Source organism: Sus scrofa, chromosome 3, assembly GCF_000003025.6.
Source record: "Sus scrofa isolate TJ Tabasco breed Duroc chromosome 3, Sscrofa11.1, whole genome shotgun sequence".
Lineage (NCBI taxonomy): Eukaryota > Metazoa > Chordata > Mammalia > Artiodactyla > Suidae > Sus > Sus scrofa.
This window is the reverse complement of record NC_010445.4, coordinates 53,236,772-53,254,089: the sequence shown is the minus strand read 5'-3', so window position 1 is coordinate 53,254,089 and position 17,318 is coordinate 53,236,772. Positions and strand designations below refer to the sequence as shown.

General features: G+C 47.5%; 1 protein-coding gene across 2 annotated transcripts in view; it reads right to left on the bottom strand.

Annotated features, from left to right (window-relative positions):
• TBC1D8 (TBC1 domain family member 8) overlaps positions 1-17,318 on the bottom strand; it is a 140,191-nt gene that overhangs the window by 35,160 nt on the left and 87,713 nt on the right. For both annotated transcript variants that reach the window (XM_021087166.1, XM_021087165.1), the window contains exons 5-8: positions 16,077-16,317; positions 3,819-4,026; positions 2,329-2,523; positions 1,286-1,462 (exon numbers count right to left, since the gene is read on the bottom strand). In XM_021087166.1, the coding sequence (XP_020942825.1) occupies positions 1,286-1,462; positions 2,329-2,523; positions 3,819-4,026; positions 16,077-16,317 (821 nt within the window). The remainder of the gene's footprint in view (positions 1-1,285; positions 1,463-2,328; positions 2,524-3,818; positions 4,027-16,076; positions 16,318-17,318) is intronic.

The following is a 17,318-nucleotide window of genomic DNA, read 5'->3' as shown; positions in this document are numbered from 1 at the left end:
CGTTAGGAGAAGCCCTTCAGGATGCTGGCCCCAAGCCATCTGCAGAAACTCAGATCAGCTCAGAGGGCAAAGGGGAGCCAGGAGCTCTCAGGATTTGCCTTGAACTTCCTGACAGCAGGAGGAAAAACCAAAATCTGACAAAATGACATTGTTCTCATCAGCAGATTTCTCTAGGCCACAGAAAAGCCTTTAAAATTATGGATTTTTAAAACCTTTAAACTTCCTAGATGGCAGAGATTTTTAGTGCCTTTTAAACAGATGTTTCTATATGCTTGTCATGATCTGTATTCTCCAGTGATGGGAGATGTTGACACATATGGTCAATATTCTTAGGTGTTTAGTCAACAAGCATTCATTGAGCATCTCTGTAAAGCACTCAGAAAGCTAACAATCCATGATACACATGCCGTTAAGGGGCCAAGGTGCAGCAGTAATGTTCACAGCCACCCTGGTACTCCTGGTCCCAACACAGCATCCCTCCAGTCAGGGGGCCATCTCAGAGCAGATTTCTAGTCTATTCACATTCATGCATCGCCCTAGGACTCTCCCTACAGAGAGGCAACTGTCAGTGACTGCAACAAAAGAATCCTTAGTTCAGTAAAACTAAAAGACAGCCAGGGGCCAGAAAACAAATTCTGTACCAAGGAGCCACACAGACACCACTGGATAAAAGGAGACAGACTTGTTCAGCACCCAAAACCCCCACAAAGGCCAGCACTGACGGTGCCACCTGAGGGGACAATGGGAGTGGACAGCCACTGCCGGCAATCATCCTACCACATCTTCCATCCACCCGGGGCGCTCAGCAAACGGGCACCGCTGACCTGCTTTTGTTTTTGTCCTGTTTTGTTTTTAACATTTTACTCTTTTTGATTCTTGCCTATGTGTTCTTTATTTATTCTTATTTATTTTTTGTCGCACTTGGGCATGTGGACGTTCCTGGACCAAAAACTGAACCGGCTGCACAGGTGCGACCTAAGCCACAGCAGCAGCAACTCGGGAACCTTAAGCTGCTGTGCCACCAGGAATTTCCCTTTTCTGCTGTTCATTTCTGCTTTTAGCCATTGAGGAAAAAAGGGAGATAAAGAGGGCCATCCCTCGCACCCACGGTTGCCTGGTAACCTGTGCCACGCCCACCACTGTGGGAAGCCACACCTCCACCCTCACGGGAAGCCACGCCCCCGTCTGGGGGAAGCCACGCCCCCGTCTGGGGGAAGCCGCACCCCCACCACCTTCCCCGACCACGACCACGTGTGCACGGTGAGGACAGAACCCAGTCACCCACCAATCTCGAGTCAGGGCTCTGGCTGCCTGACTGCCGGAAGGCAGCAACCAGGGCCTCAGGGTGCAGCCGCGGGTTCGTCTCTTTCTCCCTTTCCTCGTTATTTTGTGAAGACAGCGTTTCAAGACCCCCAAACCTGTGGTCGCTGCACATGTTTGCTGAATAAAACACAGGGGAAGTCTACAGGGGGACAAACAAGAGAGAGAGAGAGAAAAGTCAGTGCTTTAGGTACAATACCGTCTTGGTGTTGCCTTTGCAAGTGTGAGTGTCCATGGCTTTCTGTTAAGAACTTGTGGGAAAAACAGACTAACATTAAACCCACAGGTGTGATTCCCCAGGTAGGAATCTGGTCCTGGGTGCCTCTCCTGGTGAGGCTGCTCATGGCACAGAGCATGGCCCTAAGTGGGGGCCAGGAAAGTGCCCCCAGGTCCTGGAATCGAGAATGACCATCTCCAGAAAAGAGCTCTGAATACTGAGAGACTTCCTTTCCTGCCCTCCTGTCAATACTCCAGCGAGAACAGGTCTCAAAAGGGGGGAAGAGGGTGTGAAAGAGTAGGGAACCAGGTCCCAGCAGATCCAGGTCTATTTTTGCAGCTGTCCAACCTTAAAGGCCATGAAGCTTTTCTTCCAGCAACTTACATCTGCCCCCAAATAACACCATCCCTCCAACCTCAGGGGGGGATGGGAAGGGGGCGCTGACCCCTCTAAGCAGGGAAGCAGAGTCCACTCACCTGTGGGCTGTTTCCCCATCACACCTTCCAACCTAGGAGGGAGTGGCCTGTCAACCCCTCTAACCCATTAGCCTCTCCGTCCTGTGGGCGAGACCCCCACCAACCCTCTGACCCTGCCATACCCTCTCAGCACACCTGGGGCATCTGAAATGACACCCGACTCTCTGTCACATCATGCCCGGTCATGGCTAATGGACTGTTCTTGGACCCAAGTGGATCAGCATTATGGGCTCTTCCCTTTAGAGACCCTTGCCCTAGAGCTGCTGAAAAGGGGGTTTTCAATGTCTGGAATCCCACCGTTTCCAAGGATCATACCACATCTTCATCCCGAGAGGTGTCGTAGCGCACGGGGTGGTCCGCGTGCACCTGCTTCAGCCGCACCAGCAGACTCTCCACCAGGCTGTCTCGATCCCGTAGCTCGATGAACTGAAAGGCCATCTTGCTCCTGACACTGATGATGATGGGGCTGGGCAGCAGACTCGTGTCCTCCATCTTCTCAATGCTCACCACCTTGGCGAGAAACCACACGCTCAAAGGCACAGCCAGAGAGGAGAGAGGCAGGCATTTAACTGCAGGTTCAGAAACTATTCCAAGACAGGAGGCAAAACCCAGGAACGACAGTAAGGAACTGGTACAGCATCAGAAAGTATGGAGCATATTCACAACAGCCCAAGGGGCAGTAATCCAAGTGTCTCCTGATGGATGATGGATGAACACAACAAGGTCTATACCTACAAGGGAATATTATTCAGCCCTGAGAGGGAATGCTATTCTGACAGGTGCTACAGTAACGATTCACCTGGAGGATGTTATGCTTAGTGAAAGAAGCCAGCCACAAGAGGGCAAATACTGTAGGACTTCACTTACATGAGGGACCTAAAGGAATCGGATTCACAGAGACTGAAAGGAGAGTAAGGGGATGCCAGGGGCTGGGGGAGGGGGATAGGGAGCTAGTGTTTAATGTGGACAGAATTTCAGTTTGGAGCAAGGGGGGGCGAAAAAATTCCAGTGATGGGTGTACAACATTGTGAATGTACTTCATGCCATTGAACTATAACACTTGAAAATGGTGGAAATTGTAAATGTTGTGTATGTAATACCACTATCAAAAAAAAAATTATATAAGCAACTCCAGGACTTCTTGCACCACTCATAAGTAAGAAGACTTGGAAAATGAAGACTTCTACTGCAGAAAAATGGAGCTCAATCACATGAATGAAAAATGTTGTTTTTCTGAATAGTGCTTAGTCCGTATGTTCTAACGGCAAGAATCTGGAAGTCTCAACATGTGACAGAGCGGTGGATCATGTCGCAGCAGACATGCCCTGAAACCACAGGACTGACCATATCAGATCTAGAAACGGGCTCCATTTCTAAGAAGAGAATTGTGGCATTTTATAATTGGAAGGGAAGCATTTTTTTTAAAACCATTTTTACCTTAAGTTCCAGGAGGGTTTTTGACATTTCTTTTCAAAAGGTGATGCTTTTTTGTAGGTCACCTTTTCCCCCCTGTTTTTTGTGGGTGAAAGGGGAGGAGTCATTTCTCAGGGCTGCTGGAAAATCTCTCCTTGCTAGTCAGGTACTTTTTAATAATAGCCTTATCAATAATGCAGAGGCTGGAGTGCCTCTCATCATTCACTTGTGTGCACCTTTCCCACTGTCCCCGCAACAAGAGAAAAAGCACTGTCCCGTGGTCCGCTGAAGGCCAGGCCTCCCTCGAGACCCACCCAGCCTCAGCCAGCATCCTTCCTGCATCCGCATCATGGCAACTAAGGGCCCAGGGACAGGATGGGGGCAGCGTCTACCTCTCGGAGTGGGAGTATGACTTTGCAGCAGCCGTCTTCCTTGCTTGCAAAGCAGATGTAACTGTCAGAGGCAAACATCCGCCCGGCAGTGTGACAGCGACTGAAGGGTGTCCAGAGGGAACAGTCCAGGACGGCATGCAGCTTCTCCCGCCGCGGCAGCCTGAAGAAGGCCCGGAAGAACTCGTTCTGCGCCCGGGCCTCCAGGACCCTAGGAAGGAGGGAGGGAGGAGGGAGAGACAGGCACAGTGACTGCAGCTGCAAGGTAATGGAGGAAAATCCTTGCACCCCCCCGCACAACCTGATACTGAAGGGGACACAGAAAGGGGTTGGGCCCCAGTTTTCGCACATCGGCAGCCTCTGGAGTAAGAACCGAAAGCAGAATTTTTTCATCCCGCACAGAGGTGAGGCAGAGAACTCAACACACCAATGTGAGCCCTCTTCCTGGTTCAAGCAACACTGAGAATTATCACAAAACAAATGTGTAAGAATCTAGCATCAAAAGTCACCTAATAACAAGTGATGGCGAAGACACAGAGAAACTGGTACCTTCACACCTGGCTGTCGGCGATGGAAAATGTATGGCCACTTGGGAAAACAGCCTCGCATTTCCTCAAAAGGTTAAACACTGAAGTTACACATGACTCTGATCCTGAGTATTTACCCAAGAGAACTGAAAACACACATCCACTGGAAAACATGTACACACACATTCACAGCAGCATTACTTGAAATGGTCAAAACCAGGAAACAACACAAATGTCCATCCTTTGATAAAGGGATGAACACCATGTGACATGTCTGTCCAGGGGAGCATCATTCAGCCAGAAAAAGGAGTGACGTACAGACTGGTGCTACAGCCTAGATGAACCGTGACAAGCATCCTAAGTCAAAGAAGCCCAATACAGAAGACTACGCACTGCCTGACTCCACCACTGTGCAACTTCCAGAACAGGCAAATCTACAGAGACAAGACATGGATCAGTGATGGCTCAGGGCTCGGAGAGAGGGATGAGTGGTGCGTGAGAATGCACTTTCTTCCCAGGGTGATGAAGATGTTCTAAAACTGACCGTGTGATGATGGAACAATTCTGAACATCCTGAAAACCTCGGAATGGTATCCTTAGGTATCCAAGTGTCTGGTGAACGAATTATAACTCCAAAGAGCTATTAAAAAGTTTAGATCTGTGCCTGATATAAATAAATGCTCAATAAACATTAGCATTATCCAAGAGTCCAAGTAAAGGACCCCAGAAAAAAGCCCCATCAATCACATGAGTGTTGACAATGGACAATGGTGGTGAGTGGGGCGAGACCCTCCCAGGGGACCCTGATTCTTGACTCTCAAACCCAATGAAGCAAAAAGATAGCCAAATCACAACACTTCCAAATACCAATGGATTTATATCACACAGAACTCCTGTTTCTGTTCCTGTTTCTGTAGAAACTTCATTTTGAGGTTAATCTGTGATGGATGAGCTATCATAATTCAAGTATACAGTTCTTTTTTTCTATCAACTATTTGTTGTCATGCAATAGTAAAGGCATTAAAGATGCAGCAAGCTTATGAAGTACTATTTTCTAGAAGAAATTGGAGGCATTTTCATCTTTATTACTGTACGTTTGGTTATGCAGACACTTCGATGTTATAAACCTTTATGTCCCCCATAAATTTGGTCAGAAATCATTTTTGATTGTGTTACGTTAAACAGTCTACAGTGGGATAGAGTACTGGGTACCAGTGGTCCAAAGTGAGATAAAAGACTACAATAAAAATGCTCGATCTTACAAAAGAAACAGGTTTATGCACTAAACGTTCTGTGCCTTGGTCTAACAGTAACACGATGTCTGTAAAATGACAGTAAGTACAGGTGTCGAATCACGTTTTCTCCCCCTACACTCTGCATTATCCCAGACTGCTAAATGTGTTCTTTCCAAGAAGTTTGATGATTGAATTACTGTATACATTTACTGTCCTGTGCGACAGTTTTGCTATTGTTAGAGATTTCAGTAATTAAAGTGAGAAACAGAAGCTTAAAAAAAAAAAAAAAGTTTCCCATTTTAGCAGATGGGAAACTCCAATGAACAGAGATGAAAACGTGTCTTTGTCACATGCAATAAGAGTTTGAGATTTATCTGCTAGGATGAGACTCTGCTTAGAGTCAGAAAGAGCAACTCATGGCTGCCTTACTAACTGTGCGCCTGGACAGGACTTGCTATTTCCCACTGACAGCTGTAAAATGGAATTAATACCTACACATCCTGCTTCAGGGCATCCTTGTGAATATAAAATCAATACTGCAAAGAGAAAAAGCAGGTTAGAGGAGTTCTCTGGTGGCTCAGTGGGTTAAGGACCTGGCACTGGCACTGCTGTGGCACAAGTTCAAGCCCTGGGCTGGGAACTTACCCATGCTGTGGACCTGACCAAAAAAAAGGAAAAAAAAAAAAGTAGGTGAGGGAGTCTCCACTGTGACGCAGCAGTAATGAACCTGACTGCCTCATAGTATCTATGAGGATGCGGGTTTGATCCCTGGCGTTGCTTAATGGGTTGAGGATCCAGGGTTGCCATGTGCTGTGGTATAGGTCACAGAAGTGGCTTGAATCCCGCATTACTGTGGCTGTGGTATAGGCTGGCAGCTATAGCTCTCATTTGATGCCCAGCCTGGGAACTTCCATATGCCACAGGTGTGGCCATAAAAAACCAAAAAAAAAAAAAAAAAAAAAAACCAAAAACCAAAAAACAGGTTAGAAATAGCATCTACCCATTTATATAAATTCTATAAAATTTATATATGATCCTATTTATAGAAATTCTATATATGATCCCATTTATATAAATTCTATAAAATTAGGAGAAAGTGATGTGTAGAAAGACCTTCCCTAGCATGCTAATAGTGGTTAGCTCTGCCCAGTGGGCTTTCTGCTTGCCGCTCTGTCACTGTGGTTCTGATTTACATTTCCCTGATGATGCATGTCGAAGTTCCATGCCAGTGACCCAGGCTGCAGTAGGGATGACGCGGGATCTTTAACCTGCTGCACCATTAGGGAACTTCTGCTTTCCACTTTGATCTACTTAAGTTTTTGACCTGACCACACATTAGCTTTAAGAACAGATATGCTCTTTTCTTTGAGGAAAAGAACAGGAGTTCCCATCGTGGCTCAGTGGTTAACGAATCCGACTAGGAACCATGAGGTTGTGGGTTCGATCCCTGGCCTTGCTCAGTGGGTTAAGGATCCAGCATTGCTGTGAGTTGTGGTGGAGGTTGCAGACATGGCTCGGATCCTGTGTTGCTGTGGCTGTGACGTAGGCCAGCAGCAACAGCTCCGATTCAACCCCTAGCCTGGGAACCTCCATATGCCTCGGGTGTGGCCCTAAAAGGACAAAAAGACAAAAAAAAAAAGCCCCCCCCCCCACCAAAAAAAAACAAAAAAGAACAGCTTTTCAAATGTTGGGTAAATGTAAGGTGTCAACCTCTCCACCTGAGACTGCACCACAGCCCAGGTGATCTTTCAGACACGTTCTGGGCTGAGCCTCTGTGAAGGGACCTCACCTCACTGAGGCCACACCACCTCCCCACACAGATGCCCTGCCATCCTGGTGCTCCTTCCCAATCCAGCTCTCGTTTCACACCATCACACAAATGTTTTCCCAGGAGGTATCACACAGAGATGTGACACGAAGAGAAGATACAGGCATGTCCAGAAAGCCCTCTGGGCATAGAGAGATAAAGTATACAAATGCCACACATCAAAGTGGATCCAGTCACTGTGGTCCAGAGCTGCAGTCCCTTTAATACCTGACACAACGTGGACGGCTGTTTCCTAAGGACCCTGAGCGCCTGCCAGAGAGGAGCTGGGAGAACACGGGAAAGCACGGTGAGTGCCTGAGAAGTCCACGCTCTGTGACAACAGAAGCCCCTCAAGGTCCCCCCTCCTCCAAGAGCTGACTATACACAACACATGTCCACTGCAAAACTTATATCCTCGTCCCCCAAGGATGCAGCCACACTGGCTTCATGGCAGCAAGGCCAGCCTTTCTCCCTGTGTACATCTCACAGGTGTGGCTCCAGCCACTGCTTAATCGAGCTGTTGTCCTGTCCTTCCTTGTCACCAGGGGAGACGGTAGTGAAGCCGAGGTGGCAAGTAACACCATCATAGCAGCTTGGGTGGAGCTGCAGGGCGGGTGGGAGGACTTCTATTTACGTTATGCCCAAACCCTTCAAATTAAGAATCAGGCGTGGAGTTATATGAGGCAGATGAAGAACAATTTTCTGTTCAGGGCACCTGCTGCCTCGGCTGCCAGCTCGGCGCCACCCCCTGCCCTGTGGCTTCGGTGCAGCTGGGGTGAGCCACCAAGTCTCCATTCTCCTTTCTGGGCCGTTCTCCCTTCACTGTGGAGGGCTGTCTTTCCCACACTCAGCAGCCAGACCTGTGACCTCAGGTCACCAAAAAGAAAAGCAGCACGTGGCACTTTCCTAAATTACCTTCCTGCCTCCTACAGAATGCTCTCTTCCAATCCTGCCTTTAGGAGCTCTCTTTGTAGCTCAGCGGTTAACGAACCTGACTAGGATCCATGAGGATGCAGGTTCGATCCCTAGCCTCGCTCAGTGGGTTAAGGATCCGGAGTTGCCATGAGCTGTGGTGTAGGCTGCAGACTCAGCTCGGATCTGGCATTACTGTGCCTGTGGCATAGGCTGGCAGCTGGAGTTCCAATTAGACTCCTAGCCTGGGAACCTCCATATGTCGCGGGTGTGGCCCTAAAAATAAAAAAAAATATTAAAAAATTAACCAATTCTGCCTTTAAATATGAGTCATAAACGATGCTTCATGTTCTAAGGAAACTGAGATGAAGATTTGAAGACTTGAGAGGACACACAAGCCCCTTGGGAGCCCCACCCCCCACCCCCAGCATTGACGTCTGTTTCCCAGCAACAGGTTGTTTTGATGCTAAATATATTACATGTCACCTGCTCTCTGGGAACAACATCAGAGACAATTCCACTGATCACCACTGGCCTTTCTGACCCTCCAATGCTCAGTAAATACCTCCACTTTTCCTACATACAGATAACCAGGCCTGGGTCACGACCTCACACTCAGAGGGCATCAGCGTCCGCCCACGTATGCATAGAGCACTGCCTTCCTCAGAAGTGTGTTTACACAAACCTCTTTCCCCTGTGACCCCCCAGGAGTACTAAGGAAATGAAGGATGACGCTGCCACGCGGCATCTTACGCAGAATGTGCAGCAGCCCAGGACCTCTAGGGACATGAGGCCAGCCCGGGCCGCAGACAAGGGGTGTGGTGTGAAGGCGGGCTCAGCTGGCAGTCCCCCGTCTCCTTTGAAAATCCATCTCCAGGACCCCGACAGACCAGCACTCAACAACCCTGGGCATCTCAGAGGCTCTTCCACCCGAGCAAAGGCTCCCGCCTCCATCCTCTGCTCTCCGTCCTTCCCCAGAGACAGGTGGCACCCCCACCAGGCCTGAAGCAGTGGGGGCCCTGCCAAGACGGAGATGTGGGCCTCCCATGGTCGATGGGCTAGCTCCTCGGGGCTATACAAGGCCAGGAGGACTCTGAGCTGGAATCAGGAGGCAAAGTCGAGAATATCACATCCCGGAGCCTATGAAGGTGCAAGGAGAAAAGCAGAAAAGGAGGTGAATCTGGGCAGGGAGAGGCCCCAGAAGTTCTGCAAAGCCAGCCGGGACAGTGGAGAGTCAGCCAGACCACGGGGGGTCACTCGAGGTCATCAGCCCCGGCACACGGTCAGATACTGACCAGAGGGGAAACAGAGCCTGTTTATGCACCACATTAAGTGAGCGTTCCCAGCCAGTGGAAATAAATTCTAATGAGGATATCATGTAATTTCAACTCAGTGAAGCCCATTACCTCTCTAATGGTGCCCCACTAAAACCGAAGGCTATATACTCTCACTCCATCTCTCCCAACTTCAGAATCGGTATTTTCGGGTTGAAGTGTCAAGGCCTTTCTTTCCCCTTGTTCCTTCCCTCCATTTTCCCTCCAGGAAGCCCCCAACCCCCCGCCCCAGGCCTTGGCCCCCCCTGCCCTCCCCGATACTTTTTTTTCATTTTTGGGGCCACACTCACAGCATATGGAGGTTCCCAGGCTAGGGGTCAAATTGGAGCTACAGCCGCTGGCCTACACCACAGCAACGCAGCATCCAAGCTGCATCTGTGACCTACGCCACAGCTCAGGGCAACACCAGATCCCTAACCTGATGAGGCCAGGGATCAAACCCACTTCCTCAAGGATACCAGGCAGGTTCTTAACCCACTGAGCCATGACGGGAGCTCCCCCTTCCCGGATTTTGTAGCTGCAATGGACACTGGTCCAGGCCATCCTCTGGGGAGCCCTGCCAGTCTTCGGCAGACTGCTGGATCAGGGTGACAGTGCCCCATTCCATCCTCCCTGCTCCCTCCAAGAAGTCTGGCCTCACTCTGCACCCCTAAGTCCCCGGGGAAAGGAGCGATGTGGCAGTCATAACTAGTCCATAATCAGACCACAAGGGCACCTTCCTAAAGCTGTTATCTGGGAAGAAAAGTAAAAATACCTCCACAAAAGGGGGCAATCAGCCCTTGTGACTGTGCCCTCGGCACAGAGAGGCTGTTTTCCTCTGCTTTCAACCTGGGCTGTCCTGGCAGGATATCAAGTGGACTGAGTCATTACCTGTTTATGGCCTCAGGCCTGCGTCTCCATGACGAAAAGCTGCAAGCGAGAACCGGCCAGGAAGAATGCTGGCAAGAATGGCATGCCTTTCACTTTTGCAGGAAGTCATTCAAAGCACAGCGACCAGCAAAACACACCATGGACCAGGACTCTGCCATCTGTCCAGGGGCCCCACGGCACCCAGGGGCCAGGCGGCCCCACCACCGGCCATCACTGGGGTCCTTTTTGCACTTTCTCTGCTCCCCTTGCTGCAAGTTTCCAGGGCTGGGCAGAGGGGGCGGGAAGGGACAGCCCTGTGGAATTCACCTGTTTCTGGAAGACTCCCAGCACCAAGGAGTCTTCTTGGTGGTTTTCCCAACAGGTCTGAAGGGCTACAGACCTCACACCTTCTTCTTCTTTCCTCATTTCTATTCCAAATTAAAAATGCCACATCTGGGAGTTCCCGTCGTGGCTCAATGGCTAACAAACCCAGCTAGCATCTATGAGGATATGGGCTCAATCCCTGGCCTTGCTCAGTAGGTTGATCCAGCATTGCTGTGAGCTGGGGTGTAGGTTGCAGATGCAGCTCGGATCCTGCATTGCTGGGGCTCTGGCGTAGGCTGGCAGCCACAGCTCCGATTGGACCCCTAGCCTGGGAACCTCCATGTGCCGCAGGTGTGGCCCTGAAAAAGACAAAAAGACCAAAAAAAAAAGCCACATCTGGACATAGAGCTGTGATGGAACATTGGGAAATGTGCGAAGGATCCTCTGAGATCCCAAGGTCACAGGCCTGACCAGCACACATAAGCTCTGAGCTTCCGAAAACCACGAGCTTCGGACTCCCACACCCACACATCTGTATGCAAACATGTGAGAGAAGTGCACACTTGCAGTGGTGACTCACAGGAGCCCTTGAAACAGTGTACACACCTGAGACGTGTTTCTTCCTTTCTGACAGATCTTTGTAAGCTGGACTAAAAGTGAAACCGCAGAACTCAGATTGGGACTTGAACCCACTGTTTTGTATTGTTTGGGGCCACACCTATGGCATTTGGAAGTTCCTGGGTCAGGGATGATGGTACCTGTGCCACAGCAGTGACCCGAACAGCTACAGTGACAATGCCCGATCCTTCACCTGCTGCGCCACAAGGGAATTCTGAACCCACTGTGTTTTAATCAAAGTCACACACCTGGTCTCAGGACTTACTGAAGTTCAGGTTCTTATGTCTCAGTATAGAAGGAATTCAGCAAGAGGCAAAGTGATAGGTAAGAAGGAGATTTATTGAGACAGAGCATAGCCCTTGTAAGAAGGGGAGAACAGCCTGGAAGATACATACTCTATGGACAGACCGAGATCCGTCTCAAAGAGAAAGATAACACCCTGAAATATGTGACCGTGAGTGATTATGGGCTGGCTAATTTCATAGGCTAATGAGTGGGAGAATTATTCCAACTATTTAGGGAGAGGGGTGGGGATTTCCTGGAACTGGGCCACTGCCCACTTTTTGCCCTTTTATGGTCAGCATGCGAACTGTCATGGTGCCTATGGGCCTGTCGCTTAGCTGCTAATGTGTTACAATTAGCTCAGAATGAGGCTCACCATCCACTGGAAGTGAAATCTTCCACCATCCTGGACCTAGCTGGGTTCAGTGAGTTCATGTTGTGTCCTCAATGGCTATCTCTCTCTCTCTCTCTTTTTTTTTTTTTTGCCTTTTTTAGGGCCGCACCTGCAGCATATGCAGGTCCCCAGGCTAGGAGTCTAATCAGAGATACAGCTGCTGGCCACAGCCACAGCCACAGAAACGCCAGGTCCAAGCTGTGTCTGCAACCTACACCATGGCTCACAGCAACACCAGATCCTTAAGCCACTAAGCAAGGCCAGGGATCGAACCTGCAACCTTATGGTTCCTAGTCGGATTCGTTTCCGTTGCACCACGATGCGAACTCTGGCTAGCGCATTTCTAAGGTGGTGCCCTGTCTCCTTCCCTCTTGTTTCAAAAGTACTCAGGTATCAAACTACATAGAGATACTTGAAGAAATATGGAAACAGGGGCTCCCACTGGATTGGGTTGTCTTCTGGTCCCTAAGATGGAATCGGAGACAGTTATAGGAAGCCTGGGGCCAGAAGGTACCTGGAGGGGCTGGGGACCGGGGGTCAGGAGACCAAAGGACAGTGCTGGCCTCAGTGTCCCCTTTAATAAGAATGGCGAGCAGCGCCCACCTCCTACCGGCTTAAAGGAATTATCAGATTATCAGATGTGATGCAAAACCAAATGAAATTCACTGGAATTTTACCCACAAATCAGAGCACTGGGTTTTAATTTTTGCCTTACTTGTGACTATACATGAACAATTTAAAATGTATGGGAGTTCCTGTTGTGGCTCAGTGGAAAAGAATCTGACTGGCATCCATGAAGACGCAGGTTTGATCCCTGGCCTCGCTCAGTGGGTTAAGGATCCAGTGCTGCTGTGAGCTGTGGTATAGGTTGCAGATGCAGCTCGGATATGGCATTGCTGTGGCTGTGGTGTAGGCCAGCAGCTACAGGTCCGATTAGACCCCTAGCCTGGGAACCTCCATATGCCACAGATGCAGCCCTAAAATAAAATAAAATAAAGATAAAATGTATGCACACAAGAGGAGGGGTCTTTGAATCCTTTCTGAATACATGAAAATTCTCGACACTCTATTCGGGGACCACTTATTAGAAATATACATATTCCCCTAAATGTTCAGAGAAGACAGTACATGTGTTAAAGGAATAATAGAAATGTTAAAATACATGAATAATTTTAGAAAACTGTAATGCCTAGTGGTTCCCAAAACATTAAGCTAGAATTATCATATGATCTAGCAGTTCTACTTCTGGGCATGTGTCCAAAAGAACTGAAAGCAGAATCTTGAAGAAATATTTACACACCCAGGTTCACAGCAGCCAAAAGCAGATGGAACTTGGTGTCCACTGATGGATAAACAGGTAAGTAAAATGCAGTATACACATACAATGAAATATTAGTCGGTCTTCAAAGGGAGGGAAATCCTGACACAGGCTACGATGTGGATGAATCTTAAGGTCATGAGACTAAGCAAAATAAGCCAGTCACAAAAGAAAAACAAATGTTCTATGATTTCACTTATATGAGGCGCTGAGACGGGTCAGTTGTAGAAACGCAAAGTAGAAGGGTGGGTGCCAGGGGCTGGGGGAGGAGTGGGGAGTCAGAGTTTAATGGGGACAGAGTTGCAGTTTTGAAAGATGTTAAGAGCCCAAGAGATAGATGGTGGTAATGGTTATACAACACCATGAATGTACTTAATACCACTGAACCATATGCTTAAAAATGGTTAAAGAGTTCCCTGTGGCACAGCAGGTTAAGGATCCGGTGTTGTCACTGCAACGGCTCAGGTCGCTGCTGTGGCACAGGTTCAATCCCTGGCCCGGAAACCTCTGTATACCCAGGATGAGGTCAGAAAAAAAAAAAAAATGGTTAAGATGATTGCTCATCATCAGGAAAATGCCAATCAAAACCACAATGAGATATCACTCACATATGTCAGAATGGCCATCATCAAAAAGAACACAGATAACAAATGTTGGCGAGGATGTGGAGAAAAGGAAACACCTGTACATATAAATTGGTGGGAATATAAATTGGTGCAGCCACTACAGAAAACAGTATGAAGATTCCTGAAAAACTAAAAAGAGAACTACCTTATGACCCAGCAAGTTCACCCCTAAGCATATATCTGAAAAACAAAAAACAAAAAACAAAAACTGGAAACACTAAATTGAAAAGGTTACATGCACCCCCATCTTCATAGCAGCACTACAACTGCCAAGGTATAGAAAAAAACAGATGAATGGATAAAGAAGATGTGACACACACACACACGCGCACGTGCGCAATAGAATACTATTCAGCCATAAAAAAGAATGAAATGTTGCCATTTGCAGCAACGTGGATGGATTTGAAAGGCATTTTGCTAAGTGAAATAAGTCAGACCAAGAAAGACAAATACTGTATGATATCACTTATAAGCGGAAACTAAAAAATACAACCAACTAGTGAATAAGACAAAAAAGAAGCCAACTCACAGACACAGAGAATAAGCTAGTGGTCACCAATGGGGAGAGGGAAGGGGAAGGGGTAAAACAGGAGTGAAGTATTTTAAAAAAAGGGTTATTATGGAATTAGATGAAATCATGTGTGTGATACTTTTGAAAACTCTAAAGCATTATAGAATTTAAAGAATCTTTCACTTTTTTAAAAAGGTTGAAATATAAAAATGGTTAAGACGGCAAATTTTGTGTTATATATATTTTACTGCAATAAAAAAATTTTTAATGACTAGTAGTATTCAGATGGTAATGGTGATTCTGTAACTACATCGAAAACATCCACCAGGACAGCACTTTATGGGTAACTTGTTTTTCAAAGGATACATAGGTGCACTTTTACAAAGGTACTGTCTCTGCGGTTATTCAGTTTGAACTTTGGGGCCAGAAATCACACAGTCAAGCTCAAACACCACAGTCTGAATTGTAGATAATAAAGCTGAACTTTTTTTTTCTTTATGGCCGCACCCATGGCATATGGAGGTTCCCAGACTAGGGGTCGAGTCGGAGCTACAGCCTACACCACAGCCACAGCAACATGGGATCTGAGCCATGTCGCAACCTACACCACAGCTCATAGCAACGCTGGATCCTTAACCCACTGATCAAGCCCAGGGATCGAACCCACATCCTCATGGATCCTAGTCGGGTTCATTAACTGCTAAGCTATGAAGGGAACTCCCAATTCGAACTTCTTTTAAGTGACAAATAATTCAAGCAACTACCTCCTAAGTCCCTGTGACCAGTATCAATCTGGGGAAAACCAATAACAAAGAATGCTGATTTACACTATTAGTAAGGCACAGTTCTCCAATTTGTCAAAATTAACCAAAGTAAATTCAGCTGTACTTCTCCAAAGTAATGTAATGTGAAAAAAACAACATTTCTTAATGTATACTAATAAAGCCCTGTGCAGCATAGAATTCTATCATGTGGCTACTTGTATTATAGTTTCAAGATGTATTTTTATGCAAATTAATTTTGATATAATATCTGAAAAAAGGGAGAAATTGAATCCAGGAATCAAAGCATACTGCATAAGGAAATGAATAAATTGGAGTTCCCATCGTGGCTCAGCAGAAACGAATCTGACTAGCATCCATGAGGACGCAGGTTTGATCCCTGGCCTCACTCAGTGGGTTAAGGATTCTGCATTGCTGTGAGCTGTGGTGTAGGTCACAGACGCAGCTCAAATCCCCAATTGCTGTGGCTGTGGTGTAGGCTGAAAGCTACAGCTCAGATTCGACCCCTAGCCTGGGAACTTCCATATGCTGTGGGTGTGGCCCTAAAAGACAAAAAAAAAAAGTCATGAAGAAATCACTCCCAATTATTATCTGTCATGAGTAAGGACAGAGGAAAATCTGGACTATGCCACGAGAGAAATTTAACTGTGGTACAAAGCTAACAAAGCACGTGTCCATGATGGTGACACAGAGGCTATGGTCCCTTGTGAGGTGAGGGACCCCTGGGGACGGAGAGTCCTACCTCTTGGTGATCTGGCTCGGCTCCTGAAGATCCGGGTCCAGGTCAAAGCCCTCGTTGTCCAGCAGCCTTCTTAGAGTCACATCAGCCAGCTGCTCCATGATCTTGAACACCTCATCGAGGTTCAGAAACATGGAGAAATCCCGCTCCTTATTCTGCGTGGTGATGCGGATGGTATCCGTCAGGAAGACGTTGGATGTCCGTTCCAACTTCTGGATATCAACCCAAGGGACTACAAGTTTAACTAGAAAGAAAAAAGAAAGGGTAGGAATTCCTGTCATGGCTCAGTGGAAACGAATCAGCCTAGCATCCATGAGGATGCCAGTTCGATCCCTGGCCTTGCTCAGTGGGTTAAGGTTCAGGCATTTCTGTGAGCTGGGTTGTAGGTCACAGACGCAGCTCAGATCCTGCGTTGCTGTGGCTGTGGTGTAGGCCGGCTGCTGCAGCTCCGACTTGACCCCTAGCCTGGGAACCTCCATATGCCAAGGGTATGGCCCTAAAAAAGCCCCCCCCCCAAAAAAGGGTAAATACAGATTTTACCCTAATGCGGAACCCAAACTTGAGTGCAGCAGCAACAGCCAGAGTACAAAGCTTTTCCTGCAGCTGAAATGCAACTACCTTTTCAACCAGAGCAGGAAAGAGGAAGCACAGCACAGTAAGGTAGAACCCAACTCATGTACTAATAATTATCATAAAGATTTAAGCAAAACTTCCCAAGTTATAAGAGGGACAACATTCTGAAATACCAAGTCAACAACATGAAAACTTTCCCCAATAAAACATTTCGACTTAAATATTTGCAAAAGTTCTAGAAGTTTCTCAATCCACACAAATTCTGGGCTCAGAAGCAGCATTTCTGACATAAGCTATGAAAAAAAGGAGGACAAAAGAGGACCCATGATCTGGGGTAGAGGAACAGACCTAACATTTAGACTGTCAAGTGGCCATTGTTTAAATCTTAGAAAACAGAGTACAAGTAATTTCTATGGAACCCTTTATAAAGAAATACGAGGAGTTCCCTTTGTGGTTCAGTGGGTTAAGGACCTGACATTATTTCTATGAGGATGAGCATTCCATCCATCCCTGGCTGCGCTCAGTGGGTTAACGATCCAGTACTACCGTAAGCTGTGGCACAGGTTACTGATGTGGCTCAGATCTGGTGTGGCTGTGGCACAGACCTCAAATGCAGCTCTGATTCAAAGCCTAGCCCTGTAACTTCCATATGCCTTAAGTGCAGATGCGGGA